The following is a 24,052-nucleotide window of genomic DNA, read 5'->3' as shown; positions in this document are numbered from 1 at the left end:
CACCACATCACACAGTGCACACTGCTCTTCACAGCTCTGCTGAGAGGCCCTGTGCCATTGCCACATGGTGACACTCAAGGTGGGACATGAGGCTGCTCAGTCTCTGCAGTTCTGAGGGCAGTGCTGCTCACACATGCTGCATCCCCTGACCGTGTGAGAAGCCTGCCTGCTGGATGCAGCCAGAAAGGAGATAACAAACCAGGCCAGTAAAACCCACTCAGCCCCGCAGCCCAGCCTGGATGCAGACTACTGGTGTTGCAGGGAGTTCGTCTAGGAAAGGAAACTGGTCTGGTGGCTTTTCAGCATTTGCATTTTTTGATTCACTGATGGGAAGCTTTGGGGTTTTCCTTTTCACTGTCACAGGCTCTCATGTTTCTCTATAGACTTGAGCCAAGTTTGTATAAAGAAATGCCATTAAAATATTCAGGGAGTAAAGGGGATGCATACATCAAAGGAATGAGGGTTTGATGTGAAATGATGCGGCCTGCTTTTCCCTGGTGACTCATCAGGAGGGATCCAGTGGATGTTTGTAAGAGATTTTCTGTTCTTCACATCGCTAATTTTAAAGGTGCTTTGGAAATCTCTAGAGGGAAACTTGAAAAAAGCAGAGATCAACATTAATGGCTTCTCTTAATCTAACCTAATTTAGAATTTCCCAACTGATCAGAAAAATTCACGGGACAGCACTGAGCTTCACTGGCATTTCTCTCCTTGCTGCTGGCTGATGCATTTGTTTTTTCCTGCTTATTTATTTATCCTCCTTGTGGGGCCAGCTGGGGGCTGCTGGCCCAGGCAGAGCGTGGCGGCAGGCGGTTAATGAGCTTTTTGACCACTGAAGCAGCACGGCATCGCCTGGGAATCAGAGAGGCTCGCTGCCTTCTAGGCGTTGGATGGCAGCATAGGGGCCAGCGGGTTAACGAAGGGGCTGGGGGGCTGGCGGGCAGCCTAATGAGCGCCAGGGAGCCAGGAGGGGGACGGTCCGGCAGCAGCATCCCACGGGACCCACTGCTGGTGGCTCCATTTTCCCCCATTATCATTGTAACTGGAAGGGCTGGGAAGAAAAGAGCCCCAAAGAGAGTGAGTGTGAGGCACTGAGCAACACTTGGGGTCTGAACCAGCACGTTAACAATGCAGAGGAGTGTTGTTTTGTTTTAAAAATAGCTAGGAAACAGATTCTTTTTAACCTTTAACCACTCATAACAGTCAATAAATCATTAGCTACTGATTAACAAAAACAGAAGGGTAACTTATTGTCCAGTAAGCAAACTCCTGGAAACCCTGAAAGGCTGGCACTGACTTCAGGATGGCTTTTCTTTTTTACAGATTCACACTTATTTCAAGACAAACAAGCCAAGCTCTGCATATTAAACCATGCCACACAAAGCATTTGGACAAAAGTCCAACTTTCCAGAACAGATTTTTGATGCTTACAGTGAGCTGGGGAAAGGCAGCATTTACAGCATGTGGCATTGTATGTATCCTCTGAGAAAAACAGCTCTCCTGATGCCAAACATAGCTAGATCAGTTTGGTCTCATTTTCAGGAGTTTCCATTTTGTATTCTCAAAGTCTTGGCCATATTTGCAGTCTGCTACCGAGTCCTCTCCTCCACTGTCAGCCCCTTCACTGGGCTCAGTGGGGCAGCTGGACGTATGGAAGGAGCTGTGGCCAAGACTGGGACTGCAGAGCACAGCTTTGAGCATGAGGTCAGGAAATAACCATGAAGATGGAACACTGTTCCATCTGACCAGAAATGCTCTACTATCACTCTTTCCATCTTTGCAAGAAGTCAATTGGCAATTTTTTGTATGACAATGGAACTTGGAATTTGGTGGAAGGTGTTCCAGGAGGAGACGTTGGTGAGACCTTTGGAAAAACCCTGTCACTGAGAGCATGGTGAGGTGATGGAACAGGCTGCCCAGAGAAGTTTTGGATGTCCTGTACCTGAAGGTGCTTAAGGGCAGGTCAGATGAGGTCCTGGGCAGCCTGGTCTGGTGCCTGAATTAGTGGGTAGCAGGGTGGTTGGAACAAGATAATCTTTGAGGTCCCTTCCAACCCAAGCTATTCTATGATTCTGTGATCTTATGGATTAACTAATACAGGGTGAGATCCAGAGAGCTAATCCTCATTGCTGCTGCTGATTGACTAGACAAACATTGGCACTTTGCAGTATTTTTATGTGTACAGTATCTAGTCTGGTTTAATTCAAGATAAATCTACCAAAGATGGACTATTTGCTTTAACCTCTGCAATGATTTTGCTTCGTGACTTTTGAAAACAATATTATTTATAATGTAGAAATGTTTTAAGATTACAGAACAAGGCTTCCATTATCCATTAATCTGTATGTCTTTTCCACTCACTATGCATTATTAGACCATCTGTATCTTTAATAAGTAACTGTGTGAGTTCCAGCAGTTAAATATTTACTTTAAAATAATAAAGGGTCCAAATGAAACTGAGATACATCAGAATCTCTCTCTGATGTTTTAAGTGGAATGGGAGTAGATTTGTGCAGTAGATATGCAAACTATAAACATATGTGTTTTGATGACCTTCTCTCCTCTATCCGGCTCCATTTATACAACACAAGTTCACAGGTTAAGCTTCTCAGCTTTTTTTCAGGCACCTGTGAAGATCTACATATGTTTCTTTCTGTTGAAATTGTGGAGTGGTGTCAAAACAGTTCAGTGCTCCGCACTTGGGTTTCACTACAATCAGATCTGGCATCTCTAGTAAAATACGTTTTCACTGGTATTTTCTCACTCTGACATCAACTGCGACCAGAGGAAATGCCTGCAGGTGGCCTGCAGCACCTCCACAGCCCAAAAATGGCCATTGTTTACTATTTTATGTGATTACTGCCATTATATGAGGAACATAAATATGGTTTGTCTTGTTTCACAGAGAAAGAAAAACGAAGGGAGCTCTTTAGTGTGTCAGGGCCCTGCTTCCTGCTCTTCTCCTCATTACTCTGTATGCATTTATGACAAGCAAGCATAGATGCCAATGCAGCAGACTTTAATATGGAATACACCAAATATTTGAAGAATCGTTACATGATAATAATAACGCTCTGCAACGTTTGCGTTTCTTTTTTTTCTGTCCAGGACACGTGCATTCTTTTGTACTTTGTTGAAGGGTGACCAAGTTCTCTGTGGCACTGCTTGGTTCCTCTCCTCGCTACTCGCTTTTTCAGCATGTGGTCTTTGAAGTTTGAATCCCAGCTCCTTTCTGGGCAAGCAATAAGTTAAAAGGCAGTCTTTAGGGCAGTGCAAGCTAAATTTTCAGTTCCGTGAGCAGGAACTCAGTTACGTGACTTGCATGGCCATTAATGGGGGTCATGCTGGTAAATTCCTGTACACCACACTGAACATTTACTTACTGCAGAATTGGCACACTAGTGAAACGTGCCTTTTGAGGGTAGCGTGGTGTTTCAGGAGATGAGGCTGACAGGCCGAAAGGACTGCTGAGGACCCAGATGAAAGTCTGGCTTTTAACTCCTTGAACACATTTCCAGAAAATAATAGTGTGAATTGAAGCTGTTTTGTGTTAGCTGTTCCTACTGTTAGGGATCAGTCTTGCTCCAGTAATATTCCACAGAAGTGGAGATCATGCTTGAAATGTAGATGTTTGTGCTGTCATTTAGTGTTTGGAACTGACTTTATTGTGCATTTTGTAAGTATTAATTGCTATGATTTATTTTCTTAGGAAAATAGGTCAGTTCTCTGCTCACATGAGCTCCTCTAATTGTTAAGTTTTTTTTTAAATAATTTTTGCCCCTGCTACTCTCCCAAAGATGACCCCTCCTAAGGCTGGGCACCACCTAGTGATTTCCAGCCTACATTACTCGTGGGCATCTTTTACCCATTTGTTCTTGTTCCGCATCCATTGCAATGATAGCATCTTCACAGTTCCAAAACCCTTCCCCAGCTTTCCTTTGCTAGCCTTCACCAGTCCTTTTGGTCTCTTTGATAAGGTAAGTTTTCCATTGCCCTGACCGCGCTTCTGCACATCAGCTCTATTTTGAAGTTATTTTTAATAAATGAAATCAAAATTTTCCACAATATTCTCTGCTCTTCATTGTGATTGTTTTATATTTTTAACCATGCTATGGTTCATAATAGTTTTATAGTCAGTTAATACAATTAATTCTTCCATACTTTTCCATCATTGATACCTGGGAATCTCTAAGCCTGCCATAGAAGTTCTTGTCATTAGGTCCCAAATTTTATGTTGTGTGAGTAATTCTCTAAGACTCATATTCAAAGTGATTATTTTCTCATAGTACTCTTGAAATCCTTTGAATCACCTGAAAACTATATTTAGTACTAATCAAAATATTAAATGAATAAAATCAGTTTCATGATTAAATTCTGCAAGAACTCCTAACTTAGGCTCCCTCCATTCCAGTCTTTCATTTTTATTTGCATTATTTCAGATATAAGATATTCCCTAAGCTACATCCTGAGAAGATGAGTAGTGTAGTACTTAATATGTGTAAAAGAAATAAGAAGTCCAGATCACATTAAATCACTCAGAGAATCTCTTTCCCAGCAACATGTTATTCCATTTTTGTCCTGTTCTATCAAATGGGACTTTTAGCATGTTCAGAGAATCGTGACATGCTTGAACTAAGGATGGTTTGAACCGCATACAGGTTTTTTTTTTTTTCATTCACTTGAGTAATTCATTTATTTTTCTTCAACTCATGTTTCTGTGTGGTCATCAGAGCTGAAGAGATGCCAGAAGTCTGCACTGCAGTTACCAGTCAGCATCTAGAGAAAAACTTTGCAATTTTGATGTTAAATAAAAGAAGGAAAAAAAATCCATTTACCACTGCGGCTACTTGACTGTGAAGGAGCAGCTGCAAACTGATGAGTCTCATCAGGTTGCAGTCTTGATTAACATTGGGCAGATCCCTCCTGCTGTGAGAGTAAATACCCTTCCTTTGTCAAGGCTCCCATGTAAGAAACAATAGATTATTTCAGTGAAGCAAGAGAACATAAATGTTAATCAAATCATTCCTCTGAATGAATAGAAGTAGCACCCAGAATGTAAACATTTTAATTTTGGAAGGGAAAGTCTGCCTGTCGGCTAGTTTGTTTTTTATGTATTTTTTTCATTTACTTTGAAAAGCTGCTCACTAACGTTTCCACCGTAATGTTTTCAGCACCACAGCTATAAATGCTTCCTGTCTTTCCAAGCTAGGCAGCAGCAAAGCCCGGAGAGTATCAGAAAAATAAAATCTGCCTTAATATGAGTTAGGAGAGGTCAAAACCTTACACTGTATAGCTGCCAAACTGTGTGATCACATTAGTTCACATTAAGTAGAGGAAATGGAAAATACTTTCCAACTGGAACTGACACCAGGAAACATCTTTTTAAGAAGTTTTTTATGTGCTAGGGTAATTACTCATATAAATAAATCTGTCTGTCTTTACTGATGATGATATGACTTTAAGTATTTTAATGTATTTATATGTGTACAAGTGTAGCAGAAAGAATTGGCTTTTATCTCCTTACTGCTTCCTTGCTTGCTCTACAAAGAATATCCATTCAGCACACATTTGAGCCATGTGTGTTCTAAAGTGGATGTACAGCAAGCTACAGTGTAATGCCTGGCTGGCTTCCGTTTTCCTATGGTTACAACCCTTGTTGATCAACACGTCCTAAAAGTATACCTTGGTTTTCAGTCATGCTGCATGTCTGGGTCAGATCCTGACTTGCTCGCAGAGGAACGGTAGCAAAGCCAGCATGAAAAAGAGTTTTCTTACACAATTTCTTAGCTCTTCACGAAGGCTATCATGCTGCTGTTCATATGTGCTCCCTTTTTGCGCCATAATGACACACCTCTCCACCAGAGGGATGAGTTTCCTGAGGCTGTTCAGTGTCTGTGTAGCAGATGTGGTCTCCTGTCAGTGATGTGGGGTAGGTCCTGTGCCCCTCCAATGGGAAATTAATGGATACATACTGGAGATGAAGGATTTACTGGTGGTGGGGGTGATTGAGTTTGGATTCTTAGCGGTCCTATAGGCTTTCCTGTCTGCTGGAATCATCGAATTTCCCCAGTTTTTGATAGTTGCTGAAGTGAGGGTGACAATTCCTGTGCACAGGGTAGCAGTGAGGTTATGAGGCTGAGTGTGATAGTTCTAGTTTTGGTGCCCACATTTGTTCACTGGGTACCTTGTGGTTGGGCAGGCAGGAGTCTCTTGCTGTCTGGATGAACCCTGAGATCAGGGCAAGCCTGAGCTTCTGTTGCCTCTCTAAAATACACTTGCTTCCTCTCCTTCACACACCACCCATGATGTCAGTCTATGTGCCTACACCGAAGTGGCTGTGTGAGCAAGCTCAGATTCATCTCTTGGCTTCGTTTGCCCATCTCTGTGGGTTGCTGATCTCTGTTCTGTGATGAGAAGTGGGGGCTTCTCAGCTGGCTCAGCAGTGTGCATAGGGTTTCCATGCCCATCCTGCAGTGGGAAGACACAAGCAGCCTTCATCCAAGCTCTCTCCCGGTTATGGGAAAACCTTTCGCTACTGCCTTTTTTTGGAGCCTGCACTGTGCTTCTGGTGGCTCTGACAGAGCTTCCCCTTCAGAGAAAACTTGGTCTAAGCGTTTAGCCTCATTTGTGATATTACATCACTATGTTTTTTCTGTCTTTGGGTGGAAATGGCGATAAATTCAAGTGATTTCATTCAGTTGAGGTGAGGAGCTGCAAAATGAGCAAAATATATTAGAGTTTGTTATGCAGAAGTAGGAAAACTCCTTTTTGAAGTGATTTGAGCCAAAATGGCTCAGCAGTGGAAAATACTGAGGTCGCTTCTGACCATGCCATGTCACTTCTGACCATAGGTGTGTATGAAACCCTCTAAAGTCATCCATTTTGTTTTTTTTCTTGCCTAGGTATCGTTGGTCAACTTAACTTCTTTTATTTCATTCACACATCCTATTTTAGTCTCCCTTTGGGAGTAATTAGAAGTATGATGTTAAGCTATCTGAACCAGTGTTTAAATCCTTATGTGTATATAGCATTGTTTGACATGCTATTTACTTTTTGAAGCCCAACATTGGGCGACTAGGAATTCCCCATGGGCCTTCGGGGGAGAAGGTGGCAGTGGTGACCGTGGATGACTGTGACACAGCAGTGGCCGTACGCTTTGGGAGCCTCATTGGAAACTACACCTGTGCTGCACAGGGGACTCAGACTGGCTCAAAGAAGTAAGAATTTCCTCTATTTGTGTTTTCCATTTGTTCTCTTCTCTCTAGGGAAGAGTCAACAGTATGAGGTTAACAATCAAATGAAAAACAGATACAATTTAACAAAAAAAATTGACAAGTTTTAGTTTGGCAGGTGAAATTTGGTGGAGGCTACTCCAAGTGTTGTCACTTGGTGCTGTGCACAATTTCACATAGACGCAGACATGTGCCTAAATTGCACCAAAATGAACCAGAAAAAAAAAATGCACCAAAAAGGACCAGAAATCAGTGTAGATGGCCCCAGAAAATAATCCACTCATGAAAATGTAGAGAGTAAGGCAAATAAAATATTAAACTTTCCTGGGAAGGGTGTAGCTGAAGAGCTTATTACTTCCATCACTTAAGTTAACAATCCTATTTTCAAAGGAGATGGAAATGAAGGAGGCACAGAAAAGGTCACTGAAACTCATCAGGTATGAGAAAAAAGCTTTCCTGTGAGGAAAGACCAAAAAGATTATTCCTGTTGAGTTTAATGAGGAAATGGACAACAAATAACATAGTAGGGGTATAAAATAATGAATGATAGCAGAAAAGCCATTGATATGCACATGCTCCTTTAGAACCTCAAGAGAGAGAGCATCATAAAAATTAGGGATAATTCAAGATGATCAAATGATAGACTTTTCGCAGTCAGGAATCAATCAGGGGAATCTATTTCCACCAATAAGATCTTCAGAAGTCTTAAAGAGGCTTGGCACTGTATGGTAATGAACTCATTATATGAAAGTCTACAACACTTCAACCTTTCTGTTGCGGAGTCTAAACCAGCCCCTGGCTTACTGGAGTCCCAAAGAATTGACCCACAGCTATACTTTTTTTCCATAATTTTCATTTTCTTCCTCATGTTGGCCACTGTTAGAGACAGGTCATTGGGTTCTGTATGTATAACAACCCCGAATTGACAGGTTATGATGTTTCTGCATTGTCATCAAGAACAGCTGCTTCACCAGAGAGTTGTCTGATTACAAGCTCTGAAAGTGCTGCTGTAGCAGAGGGAGGTGTATGGCAACACAAGTAAACTCAACATCTCCAACATGCTTATGGAAACAGTAAGATAAGAATCAAAACCAAACAAACAACGTGCAGGAAACAATGGTCATTTCTTTGTTCCTTCAGATCGTTGGACCTGACTGGCCCTCTGCTGCTCGGCGGCGTCCCAAACTTGCCAGAAGATTTCCCGGTGCACAACAGGCAGTTCATCGGCTGCATGAGGAACCTCTCCATCGACAGCAAGCCAATTGACATGGCTAGTTTCATTGCCAATAATGGCACACTGCCAGGTAGGAACAACCAAAGGCTCAAAAGTCAACAGGAGCAAGCTCTCTGCCCTAACTGTATGTAAAAGAGCTCTTCAGCGTTTCAGAAGGGTGGGCACTGTGAGCAGCCCCATCTGTGGCAGGACTGCAGCCAGGCCTGCTCAGCACACCTCCTCTGTTTGAGCAAGGTGTGGTCAGCGCCTGTGCCAAGGATGCACACAATAGCCTGTGGCATGGTGCACACTTAAACGTGTAAGTGGCACGCCGAAAAGGACTGGGCTTGTTTAGACCTTCTGCATCGCTACAAGTTTCCCCCAGGAATTTGCACAGATAATTTACTCTTTTTTAAGAAATAACTACCTTTTCAATGTCACTTCGATCTGAAAGCCAATGGGATTAGTTCATGAAAAAGACATTGTTTATAATGACTTTTTCATGAATTATGTTTATCTTGTAAGTCAAATTGTGCAGTTTTCCATGTCTGAGGCCAGCTTCATGCAGCAGCCTGTTGGAGTTTCTGGGTTGGTTTCTTGTCCCTGGGTCAATGAAGATTAATTCTGATTTACAGAATGTTCTCACCAACATAAATCTGTCTCTTACACAGAAGAATGGCAAGTCCTTTCCTTTCACCCTGCTGAAGGTCTGTGTAAGAGCTAAATTCTGGTTTTTATTTGGTGCATTGATCGTGTAATAAGAAGGAAGCTGTAGCATAAGCTTCAAATTACTCTTTTATTTTGGAGCATTTTTTTTAACATTCATGACTCTGATATTAGTTAAACACAAGTTTTTGTCTTGTGGAAATAAACATCAGGAAGGACATTAGAAAATAAGTGTTTTTTTGAGATTGGATTTCTTTTTCCTCATTTCAAAGCATGTTCCCACATGGTTTAAAACCTACAATAGCTTTACTCCTCTGTGTGACAGTACGTGTTGCCTTTCCCTGATTAGTTTCTTGGTTACACGACAGTAAATTGAGAACAGTGGTGCTGAGTCACAGCACCGGTCGATCTGGCTGTCTCCTGCAGTGGCTGCCAGATACTTGCCCCAAATTTTCTCTTAATTTATGAAGATTTACAGCTCAGTGATTGAACTGAATAGATATTAATAGGTTTGTCTTTATGAATTTGACACTTGCCCAGCTCATGAAAACTTTTGCCATCCACATTTTGGTTCACTGACTTCAAGTGTATTTATTAAAAAAAAAAAAAAGGCTGTAGTGATTTTGTCTTCTTTTTGCAAAGAAACTCAGATTCAGTCATTCAGAGCCTTTTCTTGCTGAAGCTGCGTAAAGTAACTGTTTTTCTGAATTGTAGGATGTGCAGCACAGAGGAACTATTGCGAAGCCAACTGGTGCCAGAACGGAGGCACGTGCGTCAACAAGTGGAACACCTACATCTGCGAGTGCCCTGTGCAGTATGGAGGGAAGAACTGCGAGCAAGGTAGGGTGCAAGGACCCCTCTATGTGTCATCTCATTCCATTACCACTCGTTGACATCTCAGATTATTTGTATCCAACTGTGGCAATTTAGGGAATAAGTACCAGAGGATGGCAATTGAAAAATTGCCTTTTGTCTGTTGGAAATCTTTGTGAGATCACCTATATAGTAAATATGATGGGCGACTTACTGATGGGTAACAGCAGCTTTCATCAATTTACTTACTTGACCAAAGTAGTTCCACAGTACTTGGCAGTATTCGGTAATTTGTTTATAATAAAAATGCCAAATCCTAAGCCCTCTTAAATCAGAGGAAAGAATCCTGCTGACTTTATTAGGCTTTGACTCAAACCAGGGTCAAATGTGCATTTTTAATCACTGCTTCCTTGGCAAGAAGGCAGTCTCTGCTGAGTACGAGCACTTGCAGTTTAACTGCGTTTTTCTTTGATTGAACACAATGTGTGTGTATGTGTAAAACCTCATTAATACTAGATGAGGAAGGAGCAGCAGGTATGTTCCGTAGGGCGTGAAGAACCCGCCGTTAGTTTCTCCCCAGGGAACCCAGAGGAGCCTGCCCAAGGGGATCCGTGGGGCTTGGGGTCAGTGCGCTGCAGGGTGCCTGCTCCTCCAAGGCAGCACGACCATATCTGGTGCAGGGTTGCTGTTCTGGAGTCCTCTTGTGCTGGAAGCTTCCAGGAAAGAGCACCTGCCTTAACTGGACATGGCTTTCCAAGAGACGAAGAGACAAACTCTGGCCAATGCTCACCCAGGTGCAGGTGTGGTAGGGCTGCATTTCCACTATCCTCTTCATGACACTTAGCCTAGAATAGTTCACAGCACAAGCAAGGATTTTGTTCTTTTGATGTATCAACTCCAAATGAGACAATCTTTATTACTCTTAGCGGGACATGGACCCTGGAACAGCAGACTCCAAGCTGAGGTGCACATGCCACAATGTTTGCAAACCACTTTAGCACAGCATGCCTCACCCAGGGGGCCAGAACTGGGTTAAAATTGCTCGTCTTGCCTGAGCAGCAGCAGCTTGGGAATAGAGGGCTGCAGGCAGAGCACGCAGTTACGCTTCTGGCTTGGAAAGGTGGGTCTGCAGGGTGGGGGTGGCAGAAAGGGATGGTGGAGGTCTTCTTCTAGCTTCCACCTAACACAGAGCCCAGAGCTGTTATTACTACCACTAGTGATGTATCTGCTTTCTGTAGCAGCTCCAAAGGCAGGGAGATGATTTGAAGCATGTGTGATTGCCCCTGAGGTGACGGGGTTGATTGAGTCCTTTCTGTGGGCACTGGATGTGGCCCCCAGCCCTCCCTATAGACCCTTGGCCTCAGGCTTGGGGAAGGGCTGGGGTGGAGAGAGGCCGAAGGGCTAAGGAACAGGGATTTCTGTTTTACAAGCAAGGGAAGGTGCACCCTGGCCTCAGGGAAGGGAGGGGAGTTGGGAGGAAGTGTGGGAAGGGAATGATGTCTGTGAGCACCTTAAGTCACCACTGGTGAGAAAAGGAAGAAGGTGGCTCATTGTCATGCCAGTCTTGTTTTCCCAGGAGCCAAGCTTGCAGACAGCTTTCCCAGCCTCCAGCAGGTGGGAATGCCCAGGGTTTGCCTCTTGGCTCTGGTCTCTGCTCGGCAGTGGTCTGGAAAACCACTAGCAAAGAAATTGGGAGTTAAGGCTATTGTGAAGATTGGCAGGGTAGAGGAGGATGGAGCCAGCTGGCTGTTGCATGCATGGAACAGAAGGAGGCAATGGTCGTGATCAACACGGATGTCGTGGTTTACATTGATGTGGTTGCAGCATGGGCTGGTTAATCTGCACTGGCCCATAGAGCCAGAGCTCAAGCACTAGATTCAAGTTTTAAGCGAGCTGGGGTCAAAGAGGATGGAACCAGGCTCTTTTCAGTGGTGCCCAGTGACAGGACAAGAGGCAATGGGCTCAAACTGGATAACAGTTCCAACTGAATGTCAGGAAAAAAATATTTACTCTGTGGGTGGTGATGGAGCGCAGGTTGCCCACAGACTGTGCAGTCTCCTTGTTGGAGTCTATCAAAAGAGAGAGGACATTGTTCAGGAGCCAGCAGCAGCTCCCACACCAAAGCTACCAAATGTTCGTGCGGGATTAGACATCAGGGCAACGCATCAGCTGTCAGCTCTAGATATCTAGGGCTGATGGTTTTGGTAACTTCACAAGAGCTATCTCCCTGTGAAAAGGCCGCATAACTGAGACAGCTGAATAAGCTGGCCCTGGAGTATTTATAGTTAATTAATATTTCCTGTTGCCTCAGATCCTTTCTTCCATGTTTAATCTGTTAATTAGAAGCAGGTAATCAAGGATATGTTGAAAACATCTGCAGCAAGTGTTGCCCTTGTAGTTCTGGCTTTGTCCACCCACTCATCATCAGAAATCTACCAGCAGAGATCCTGAGCTTACCTTTCTTGGAACATTTCTCACCTGTGTAATGCAGTAGCAGTGTGGAAGTGCTGCCCTGCAAGTCATTTCTCCTCTTAACCTCTGTCCTGAAGGATATAAAGACTGTCTGTCTTGTCTTTTCTGTTACAGTAATGCCTTCTCCTCAGCGTTTCAGTGGTGAGAGCATTATCATTTGGAGTGAACTTGATATTACCATCTCTGTGCCGTGGTACATTGGGCTGATGTTCAGAACACGGAAAGTCAATGGCATGCTGATGCAAGCAAATGCAGGAACTGCATCCAAGATCAACATTCAGGTAGAACTGTGGTCTTTTTTGCTTAGAAAAAACTTAAGAAATCCTCTTCCATCCCCATCTGTGGATATGGCCACACGAGCTGCATAGTTTCATCCATCCAGCTAAGTGCACATCAGTAAATACAAATGACTTCTTTATCCTTTTACTTCTGATCACTCTAAAATTCAGATTCCGAGGCTTATGATATTTTTTCTTAACAAACTTAGTAGTGTGCATTAATACAAATGCAAAGAATGTGTTTCTGTTGTCGTTCTTCTCCTCAGTAAAGTTAGAAACTGAATGTCTGAAGTTAAATGAGAAGTTACTGCAAGTGTTCTACTTTTTATTGTATTCTGGGGGGGAGATTTTCTTAGAAAATGTAATCTTGCCTTCTGTCTCACTAAATACAAATATGTGCCAAATAATAGACTTTTTTTTTTCCCAACAGATACTGAACAACTACGTGCAGTTTGAGGTATACAGTGGCATAGCCCAGGTTGCCAGTTTGAAGATGACCCAATCACGAGTCAGTGATGGGGAATGGCATCATTTATTGATAGAGCTGAAGAGTGCTAAAGACGGAAAAGACATCAAGTATCTAGCTGTCATGTCCTTGGACTACGGGATGTACCAGGTACAGCAGCATTATATCTTTGCCACTAAGCACTACAGTAAAGTATTTTGAAGAGTCTGTGGACAAATACTTATGCGGTGAGCCATGTTCTGCAATGACTGGTGCCTAATGAAGTAATATTAATTTACTAATCCTAATGATAATATATCTTATGAACAAGTCAATAAAAAGTCAGGTTCAAATGTCCAATTTCCTCACCGCTTCAATATTTCTTCCGTTATCTACTGCCAGCTGTTTCTGAACTCCATCACTAGAGAAAGTAGCTGTGTTGTAGAGAATGGCAGTGCATTTTATCAGTCGCCCTTTTCCTCAACAGAGCACTGTGCAGATTGGAAATCAACTACCTGGACTGAAAATGAAAAGCATCATTGTGGGAGGTGTCTCTGGAGACCAAGTCTCTGTTCAGCAAGGTTTTTATGGCTGTATGCAGGTATGAGATGAGAAGTGTAGTCGCAAATGTTGAACTTCTAAGAAAATATGCATGTGAAAATACGAGTTTTCCTTTTTCATCCTTCCCAAACATTTCTGTTTCCTCCATCAATATCTAGGGATCAAAATAGTAATGTCCACTCACTTTCCCAGGTACAAATCTGGTCGCAAAGGAGAATGTCCCTTCTCTTTTTCTTCTTCGATTTAATCGAAGACCGGAATTTTAAAATATCTGGTTTTGACTCATCAGGTGATGTTTCTGTAAACTGTAGCCTTGTAGATTAGTGGAAGTGGTGAAACACCTAGTACTGTATCCAGAATAAGCACTCAAAAATAATTGCCTTTTGTTACCAGGGAGTAAGAATGGGGGAGACATCTACAAATATAGCTACACTGAACATGAAACAGGCTATCAAGATCAATGTGAAGGAGGGTTGTGAAGTGGATAACCCTTGTGACTCCAACCCATGTCCTCAGCACAGCTACTGCAGCGATGACTGGGACAGCTACTCCTGTGTGTGTGACCCAGGTAACCCACTGACCATCCCGTGTGCTCAGATACGAGCTGGAACACTTCTCCTTGAGCTCATCAGAAGAAAAATAGCAGCAGCAGCAGGACACCCTTTGCAAGCATCCTGCCGCTGCTTTGGTGCTTATCTACTCATTCTTCTTCTTCCAGTCAGTATTTTCTTTCTCTGACTTGTTGTACCACATTTGAAACTGCAGGCATGGACTAAGGATCATTTGTTCTAGGCAACTTTTCAACCAAACAGAAAGACAGTTTCTGGTCCAAAGGGCTCTTTCTGTGCACTTCCTTTTTCTTCTTTTCTGTTCTTTTTTTCTCTGTTTTGTTTTGGTGTTTTTTCTTTTTTAGCCTTTTCTGCTGTTGAGTTTCAGTTGCACACCCTGCATCCTAATCAAGATACTTTGAATGTTTTCCCTGTTTTGGTGCATGTAGCCAGGACATGCTGTCAGCACCCGGCACAGTCACCTCTCGTATGTGCAGGGAGAGAATACGAAACTATTTGTAAAACTTGCCCTGCATAAAGAACTGGGGACCAAAGACACAAGGGTGCCTCAAGCATGTTAATAGGCTGTTGAAAAGAGCAACCCACTTTATTTTTTTGCTGAGAGGGAAGGGTACCTTTTTTCTGACAGTATCTCAGAGGGTATCTACTGATTATTGAAGATGTTTTATTAGTGTATAAGCTTAAAATAGATGATCTTATAGAGACATGCAAATCATAAATTACAATGGTTGCCATAATTTTATGACCTTGTCTCCCCAGGGTACTTTGGAAGAGACTGTGTTGATGTATGTAACCTGAACCCATGTGAGCATGTCTCCACGTGCGTGCATAAACCTAGTTCATCCCATGGATACACCTGCGAATGTGGACAGAGCTACTATGGGCAGTACTGTGAGAGCAAGTAAGAGAATTATTCTCATTCTTTGGCTCCATGATCCTCCCAGCTACCTCTCCTCCTAAGGAAGCAGTCTTCCCAGTTTATTTTCTGCTTCAGTTAGCTTTCCTGTTCTACTTTGAGCGCTTGTAGTAGATGGTAACTCGAGGCTCCTTGCCCTTTTGTGCTCCTGAACTCTCTTCACAGAGACCAGGCAAACATCCATACACTCAGAGGCCACTTTACTTCACCAGCAGTTCAGGGATTAGACCAGTTGTGCTGTGTTAAACAGCATTGATCTGACCTAAATCTTAGTGTAGTCTTGGCCAGAGCTGGCGCTGCACCTCTGCTCCAGCTCCCCCAGCACACACACAGAGCAGTGCACCCATTTGGGGAACCTGGCCATATAAAATGACTTCGAAGTTTGAGTCTGGTCCCTGGGCTGGCAAAAATCCATGTCTTCTGGACAGCCTAGGAGGTCTGTGCCCTGCTGCTGGGTAGCTTCTTGGTCTCAGATAAGCATTCAGCAACCAGCCTGCTCCTATCCCAAGACCATTCATGATGTGCAAATTAAGTGCATTTGTCTACACGCTTAGGAATATCTCATGTGATATTGTTTCCTTCCCTTTGCACACTGCAAGCTTCTTCCTCTGCCTTTTGTTGTTTGGGCTTGCATATGCTGGCCATGCTGTTGCTAGATTCATTTTCCATTTTTCATTCCGCCGGATTAGCAACATGGAGAAGTTGTCCCCTGTCATTATCTGCTGACTTCATGTCAAGTGGAGCATTGTTGATTTTTTTTTTCTCTGTATTATAAAGGATAGAAGTACAAGCCCGGCAATTACCGTAAACAGCATTCAGCACGGTCTTTGAAACAGGCTGCAAACAGATCTTCTTTCTGTGGATGAGCAGCAGGGAAGGGATTCCTTTGTGCATTATTTCTGATGGCAGCCTTGGCAGCAACATCCTTGAGGTTCTTGCTTGATACCCTTTCAGCTGTCGAGGTCTCTGCTCACTGCCCCATTCCAGAGCAGTCTTTGCCAGCACTAGTGTTGGAGTGGCTGTGGGACAAACTAACCCAAGAATTTTACCCAAGGGAAAAAGAACCAGCAAAAACAAGGATTATCCTTCAGCTTGTGTGTTGATGGTCGACCTCTGGCTGGCTGTGCTGCTCCATGAGGCAAGAGGGCTGTAAAATCTCTTCCTCCAGTGATGGTACCACCTTATGCACCATTGTAGCGTTCATCAGCGTGCAGCCAGCAGAGGTGTCTGTGGCACTTCTAACAAGCCTGAATCAAAGCAGCCAGTGTTCCCTCCTCCATGGCCCCAACCACACTTTCCATCCTCCTCCAAAGCTGTGCTGGTGGCAGTGAGTATGCTGAGGACAGGATGTGGACTGCTGGAGGATCAGCACAGCCTGGCACAGAGTGCCCAGCTTGCCCCAGCCTGTGCTGACCCAGTGGTGCCACAAATGGAGCTAGTGGGACCAGGAGTCACCTGGCAACATGGGTGCTCTCTTCCTCTCAGAGGAAGGAGCTCTTTATTTGCTTACAGAGGTGCATACCCCTTACAGAGGAGCTGTTCTTGAAAGCATTTAGAGAAGTATTGCCACTGGAGTTTCATAGATCTATTGTCCTTTATTTTTTTTTTACAGTGTACATAGAGATAGACAGATATAAAGTGTTGGCTGCTGCAGAGAGATACATTATGCCCTGCAAGCTAATGGAGTTGAGTGCAGATTTGACTCAAAGCTCTTCTTTCCCACCTTTTAAGAGGAAGCTTAAAAGAACTTTCTTTGGATGTTGTTTTCTTTTATAGGATTGACTTGCCTTGTCCCAGAGGCTGGTGGGGAAATCCCATCTGTGGTCCATGTAATTGCGAGACTAGCAAAGGGTTTGATCCAGACTGCAATAAGACCAATGGGGAATGCCGCTGCAAGGTAAGCAGAAGAAACCAGTCATAAGTCAAAATTCTTTAGCTTAAAAAGTAACTATATCACTAATAACTGCAACAACCAAGACAAAGCATACGCAGTTGTGCTTTTTATCCTCTATGTGCACAGTATAGTTAATGTTTACCCCGAACATTTTGCTGGCACTGCCTTTCACCAAATCATACTGTGCAGCTCTTATCTTATTTGCCTTTGGAAAGCAAAACGGAGAGGAGGAAAGTCTGGCTCTGCTCTCTCTGAAGTGCAGCCTGATTTATCAGGGAGGATCAGAGCTGGGTGCAGAGGAATGCTGGAGGTGGTTGCTGTGTCGCAGGCAGTGATCACCATGCTGCAGCTTGGGCCAGCTGGCCAAGTTGTCTTCTGCAGTGGGCCAGCAGAAGACCTAGCTGCTTAGGAGTGGAGAATAAAATGGGGGTTAAAAGCTTTCCTCGGGGAATGCTCTCTCCAGCCTTGTTGCAGATTGTAGGGATGGAGCGGAGTGGGGATGGGAAGTGCCTCTCTCCTGGAGGTTTTACAATAGGCTTTTCACAATGGGTTTTACAATAGGCTGGGATGACCTCAGAGGAGCCCTGCCTGTTTGAACCAGCAGCAGCGAATCTGGCCCGGCACTTATTTCCTAAATGCCAGCAGGACACACAGCAACTGTTGCATTAAATCAAGTCAGTGGGGTGCCCACTCCATTGTCTCGTGTAATCTCAGTGCCTCAGATCAAAAGCATTTGCAGATGCAATTTGAATACGTGATCATTGGTTTCTCTCCGTGCTGTACATGCAGCATAAATGGACGATACAAGAGGTTTTCTTACAGGCTTGTCTGTGCTAGACAAGAGTCAAACTGCATAACAGAGAAAACTGCAAATCCTCCAAGAATGTGCTTTCTGGGCAGCAGCAGCAAGTACACAAGAGGTATGGGCCCCACTACAGATGGTGGGTGAGCTGTGAGTCTGCAGCCCCAGGCAGCCCAGCAGCCCTGCCATGTTCAGCCTGCCTAATGCAGTAAGCTAACTGGAGGATGCAAGAAAGAATGATCAAACTTTATGTTTTCTGTTAATTGCAATATCATTATTATCCAGTGCTGTTCTCAGTGAACCATTTTATGCTGCTCCAACAGCAGAATTTCTGTGCACGAAAAACAAGCTATTTGACATACAAGTAAAGCACCTCATAGCCTGTTTTTGTTTCTCCAGGCCAATTACTACCGGCCTCAGAGCAGTGACACCTGCTACCCCTGCGACTGCTTCCCCTCCGGCTCCCACACGCGCTCCTGCGACATGGAGACAGGACAGTGTCCCTGCAAGCCTGGTGTCATCGGGCGGCAGTGCAACCGCTGCGACAACCCCTTCGCTGAGGTCACTGCCAGGGGCTGCGAAGGTACGGCCCACCTGACACGCTGCCCAGCAGTTGGGTTGTAGAGTCGGGACTGGTGGCAGTGGGGAGATGGAGTGTGGGGAGACAGGAGTGCGTGGTCCGGTGCCTGTCCTGTGCCATGCTTCGGATGCCCTATGTCTCTCCTCCGTGCCTCTCCTGCCCTGCCCGTCTGCTCAGCCACCTTCCTCCTGCCATCAGCATAAAGCTGCTGTGGCAGTCATTGCGCTGCAGCGTGTGGGTGAAACAACAGGGAAAGGCTTTCCCACAAGAAAGGAGTGGGCAGAGATAACAGAAGTAAGGTGCAGAGCCCCGTAATCATCCTGAGCTCTCCTTCGCCCATACCTGTCTGACCGTGCTGCTGAGCAAGGAGCAGGTGATGGGTCACAGCCTGGGAAGTGCTGCAGAGAGCAGGGATCCTGGCAGGGTTTGGGAATGGCTGGAAGGTCCTTTGGCAGGCTGCAGTACCTCCTTGTTGCTCCTCTGTGATTTTACCTTAACAGAAAAATTGCATCCTTTCTTTTTCTGCTTTCAGTAATTTATAATGGATGTCCCAAAGCTTTTGAGGCTGGCATTTGGTGGCCGCAGACCAAGTTTGGTCAGCCAGCTGCTGTGCCGTGTCCGAAGGGATCTGTGGGTAAGTTCCTTGGTTAAAACATTAACTGTGTTATCTACATGCCTGGGGGGGTGGGGATCGGGGGGCAAACAGCAAAAAAAAAAGTGTATATTGGGAATGACATTCATTCATTGAGGCTAGAGATCACAACATACAGTCATAGAATCATTTGAGTTGGAAGGGACCCTTAAAGGCCATGTATCCCAACTCCCCTGCAAAGAAGAGGAGCACCTGCAGCTCAATCAGGGTGCTCAGAGATCGTTCAGCCTGAAAGAACTGTTACAGTACATTGGAAATAATAGCAGGCAGGCACATACAGAAATTTTGTATCTGCATTTTTAGAAAGGCACTGTCCAATTTTCTGGTTTCTGTTGCTCGAGCACTCCTTACACAGGTAACTGAGTTTCTGGAGACTTATGCACAGTAATACAGCTCCTGTGGGCAAAGAGAAAATGAGGAAGCCTGTTTGCATGTCAGTCACTTCCCTGGCATTGCAGGCAGCAAAGCAAAGAGGTACAACAGAGCTCACAGTTTTCCACCAAACATCTCTGCTCTAAGCCATAATTAATGTGGCTGAAAAACCTATTTTACCAAGCACGTGAGCTGTGTTGTTTTGTGCTGTGAATGAACAGCAGTCTGTTATTTTCATGTGTGTCCCTGAAAATGTTTGTCTTACAGAAAACCAAAGCAGATTTTTGAAAACAAGTCCACAATCTCTTCTGAAGGCTGTTCCATGGGAAACAAAGCCTCTGTCTCATTTCTAGACTCAGTAACTCTTACCTGCTGTGAGCATTCTGTGGGCTCCGTGAGTTACAAAGGGCTGTGTAACTCTTCCACACATATTGCTAGGAGCAGGTCCCTGCCTGTAGGCGTGCAAAAGACTCACGGTCACCCCAGTTCCACTTCGAAGGATTTTAGGATATGGATTTTTTTTTTTTAATTAGAGTATTTTCATTGATAAACACTATGAAGTGGAATCAAAATAAATTTTCTTACTAAATATGCTCTGTTCTTGTGGGTGATGCCAGTGTCTCTTCTAGCAAGTAGTAGGCAGGTACACCCTTAGGAATTGCACACATTAAGTTAATTTTACAGAACAATCAGAGAAAGTAATATTTATAATAATGAATATTCTAATGGAAACCTGGTGTTTAATTGTATATTCATGAAAGAGAAGTAACATAGTTATATATTGTTCTATCAATTATAATTCTGTTGTTAGATATTAGTAATTCAATCACTTAGACGCATGCAACATATATCCAAAGTTAATTGGCACAACGTAAGTCTTGAATCTGGTAATTTGCAATTCACTGTGAAGGTTGCACAGCCAAGCATCACGTTTTGAAATGATTCATCAAATAAATAGTAGAAGGTAATAAGTGAAACAGAAAGCTGCTCACAAACCATTTTCAAGTGGCAAATAAAGTTGCCTGAAGTGTCTGCTGCGTGCAGACAAGGGTACCAGCATATTTTGACATGAAAATAGCATTTATCAGGGTGATCTTCCCATACAGACTATTGCACAGAAATCTGAGCAGCGGTATGGTTTTATAAATCTTTACACAGTCTTTCTCGTGTTTGTTTGTAAATAATTAGTCAAATTTGTTAGAGAACATGAGGATAACACGGCTGGGAGTGGTCGGGCAGACCCCAAGCCTGCCTGACCTTCCCAAAACCTGGGGAAAACGGTTCAAGAGGATCAGCAGTCTTTAACTCTTCTCGGAAAGAAATGATGGTTTGGAAAGTGAAATATGTGCATGCCCCTAAGAAATTTGAGAATAGAAATCCTTAAAGATTGATCTGGAATATTTCACAACATTGTTTGATCTGTTGTTTCCTTCAGGAAATGCAGTTCGCCACTGTAACATTGAGAAGGGCTGGCTGCCTCCCGAGCTTTTCAACTGTACCACCAACACTTTTGTGGATCTAAAAGTCATGGTAAGCTGTGTTTTCTGGTATTTAGCATGATCAGCCTGTCAGGACACAGCAGTGTTTGCACATAAAGAACACACACCTGGAGCACAGCGAAGTCTGCAAACAGTTCCTCTAATCTAGTGAAGTCCGGCATATGTATATGTATTCTTCCTTACCCAATAGCCAAATGTAGAGGTATGCAATACAGCTAGTGTCCAGTGGCTACTTGTGCTGTAGTCCAAATGTCCATTTGATATAAATTGTCATATTTTCACTGACTTCATATGGACAGTTTTGATTTGCGTAAGTGGTAATCCAGCACAAAGATCTTTCATTCTGGTGATCCATTGTCATTTTCCCTTGAACGTATAATGGTGTTTCTTGATTTTCTTATTATACCTTGTTTCTGATTGCTCATCTGTTGCTTAATTTGTCTCAGTACTAGTAAGTATGTTGTTAATATTTACCCTCCATGAGAAATCCTACGGTTTCTGCCTTTATTTTATGAATGATCATCAATCAGACTCCAGTTTGAGGCCCTCACGCTCCATTCCTCAACTGAGTTCTTGACCCCCTCACTTCCCATCTGGACCCTTGTGCTTTTTTGAGTCTGGGTTACATTTTCCACTGAGCTGTCCTATTCGCCTTTTCTCAAGACAAGTACCACTTGGATGAAACAACTCCTCGGTGCCGAAGTTCCTTAAATGAGTGAATGAATGAATAAATGAATAAATAAATAAATAAATGTTTTCCTTCATTCTTGTCTCTGGTTCAGAATGAGAAGTTACACCGTAATGAGACCATACTGGATGGAGACAAAACCATACAGATTGTGAGAGTGCTACAAAATGCCACCAAATACACACACAGCTTGTATGGTAACGACGTGAGGACAGCTTACCAGATGATGATCCGGGTCTTACGGTATGAGAGCCAGCAGCAAGGGTTTGACCTGGCAGCAACGAGGGACGTGGAGTTCAATGAGGTAAGAGGGATACTGCGTACTGTGCTGGGACTTTGCAGTTCTCCTAGAAATTTTTATGGCAATTGAAGATTGATAATTGAATTTGTCTTTGACCAAGGAGGAGTGAATATGACATAGGTGCTCTAATCTGTCTCACAAATGAGTCGATCTTTTCAATTTAGAATGGGAAGTTGGCTGTACATATTTGTATGCACACATATGTGCATGACATATATATGTCATAGAAAACACGATTAAAATAAACAGTGTCATACTAGCATCCAAAAGTAAAATTCATCAAATTTAAAAATAATCAAGTGCACTATTCCTGGGTATTACTGGCTTAGTCTGTTATTTTCAGTTTTGTTGGAAAACTTGCCTAATTTCATCATTTTCATTTAAATGTGTAGTGAACCCCAAGCAGCTACTGACTCGAAAGGTTTTTAAAAATTCGACTTGGAAAGACTTGAACAGTATCTGTTAAAGAGTTGGTACACTGAAAGAAACTCCACAATATTGAGATATTTTAAGTGATAGAGGCACAATCAAATTTAGGAAATGAGTGCCAGAGGGCTTCTGCTGGTAGGAACATTCATGAAATACCCAGATATTACTGAGGACTTGATTATGTCTAGAGAACAATCTGTAGCACCCTCCTTGGCAGGAGGAAACATATAGCTATGATGGAAGGATGTGCTCAGGCAGGCTTTTGCTTGAACACAGAGAGCCCCACTCAGTGCATGAAGTAAGGGAGCCACACCACATCCCTATGAGGTGGGAGCAGAAGAAAGCATGGCTGAGAAAATTCCTCAGTGTCTTGGTCTATATGGCCAACAGACAATGAAGAACTTCTGAAACATTTAACAGTTTAGAAAAAACTGTGTTTTCTTTCCTAAGGAGACCTTCTGCTGATAAACTTGTTAACTATTGGCTCTGGGGTGAATGAATCTCCCAATTCAGATCTTGAGAAGGAACTGGGTTTTTAACGTGTGGTTTGGGAAATAGTGGTTTGGAAACCCCTGCTTTAATTTATTGTTCCGTGCATTTGGCACTGAATTGCATGCAGATGATGTTTTCAAGAACTCCCTAAATATCTTTAGATTAGGTCAGGAATTTGAAAACTAATCAGTAATCCTTATGAGAAAAAGGAGGTTACACCCTAGGCTGAGGGAGCACAAGGGGAGAGGGAATTTATTCTTATGTAGTCTTTGGAGGAAGCCAAAAAAATATAACAGATAAAAAAACCATAAATAATGTTCTCAAGTAGTGAGGAGGCCCGGTACCAAGTACAGCATGTGTCTTCTGCTGCAGTGCGCTCCTGGGGAACCATGTAGTGCTTCTCTTCCTAGATAGCAGCAGTAATAACAGCAGACTCTCGTATCCCAGATAGAAGCTTGCAACTTCAGAGGATACTTAGGGAATATAGCACCTTCCCTGTCTGCTTCTAAATTAAGGGTTATGTGTATCCAGATACTTTCTTCTTCTATCACAGAGCTTGAAGCGATTAATTCCTACCACCATTTAGTCAAATTTTACCTTAATTAATAATTGGTTTTGACACAACAGTGGAGTCGATAATTACAAAAAGATTGAACACTGCTCAGCACCTTTATAATTGAAGTCATTTAACATTGGTTTTAGTCTTGGTCTTCCATTCTCCTTTAGGGTTCCTTCGAATACTCTCATGACAAAAGAGGATGAGAAAATGAGAAAAGAGGAGAAAGCAGTATTTATATCTGTGGCTTTCTTTTGGTTTTAACATATCACATTTTTTAATTTCCCTAGATGAGCTCTTTAGTGAACGTAACAAGCACTCTGCTTGTCTTGTCTCATATCTCTCAGAGACAAAGAAAATGGTTACGAGCTGGAACACAAAATCAGTGAGCACGAACTGGAGCACAGAGGTGCCATATGAACATCAGATAACACTTTGGTGCTGTGTGGGTGCCTGAGCACTGACACAGCTGCCCAGAGGCTGTGGATCTCCTCCTTGGAGATCTCCAGAAGCCGCCTGGCCGTGGCCCTGGGCACCCTGCTCTGGGTGTCCCTGCTGGGGCAGGTGTTGGGCAGAGGGACACAGAGGGCCCTGCCAGCCCCAGCCATGCTGTGGGTCTGTG

General features: G+C 43.5%; 1 protein-coding gene across 1 annotated transcript in view; it reads left to right on the top strand.

Moving 5' to 3' along the window:
• The window catches only part of CELSR1 (cadherin EGF LAG seven-pass G-type receptor 1), a 157,758-nt gene that overhangs the window by 105,959 nt on the left and 27,747 nt on the right, over nt 1–24,052 (top strand). The window contains exons 6-18 of the mRNA XM_021384652.1: nt 7,060–7,217; nt 8,373–8,536; nt 9,826–9,951; nt 12,511–12,677; nt 13,105–13,290; nt 13,607–13,720; nt 14,074–14,248; nt 15,009–15,150; nt 16,942–17,062; nt 18,261–18,444; nt 18,974–19,075; nt 20,901–20,995; nt 21,747–21,956. Coding sequence (XP_021240327.1) covers nt 7,060–7,217; nt 8,373–8,536; nt 9,826–9,951; nt 12,511–12,677; nt 13,105–13,290; nt 13,607–13,720; nt 14,074–14,248; nt 15,009–15,150; nt 16,942–17,062; nt 18,261–18,444; nt 18,974–19,075; nt 20,901–20,995; nt 21,747–21,956 — 1,944 coding nt within the window. The remainder of the gene's footprint in view (nt 1–7,059; nt 7,218–8,372; nt 8,537–9,825; nt 9,952–12,510; nt 12,678–13,104; nt 13,291–13,606; nt 13,721–14,073; nt 14,249–15,008; nt 15,151–16,941; nt 17,063–18,260; nt 18,445–18,973; nt 19,076–20,900; nt 20,996–21,746; nt 21,957–24,052) is intronic.

The sequence above is a fragment of the Numida meleagris genome, chromosome 1 (assembly GCF_002078875.1).
Source record: "Numida meleagris isolate 19003 breed g44 Domestic line chromosome 1, NumMel1.0, whole genome shotgun sequence".
Taxonomy (NCBI): domain Eukaryota; kingdom Metazoa; phylum Chordata; class Aves; order Galliformes; family Numididae; genus Numida; species Numida meleagris.
This window is presented reverse-complemented; position numbering and strand designations above follow the sequence as displayed.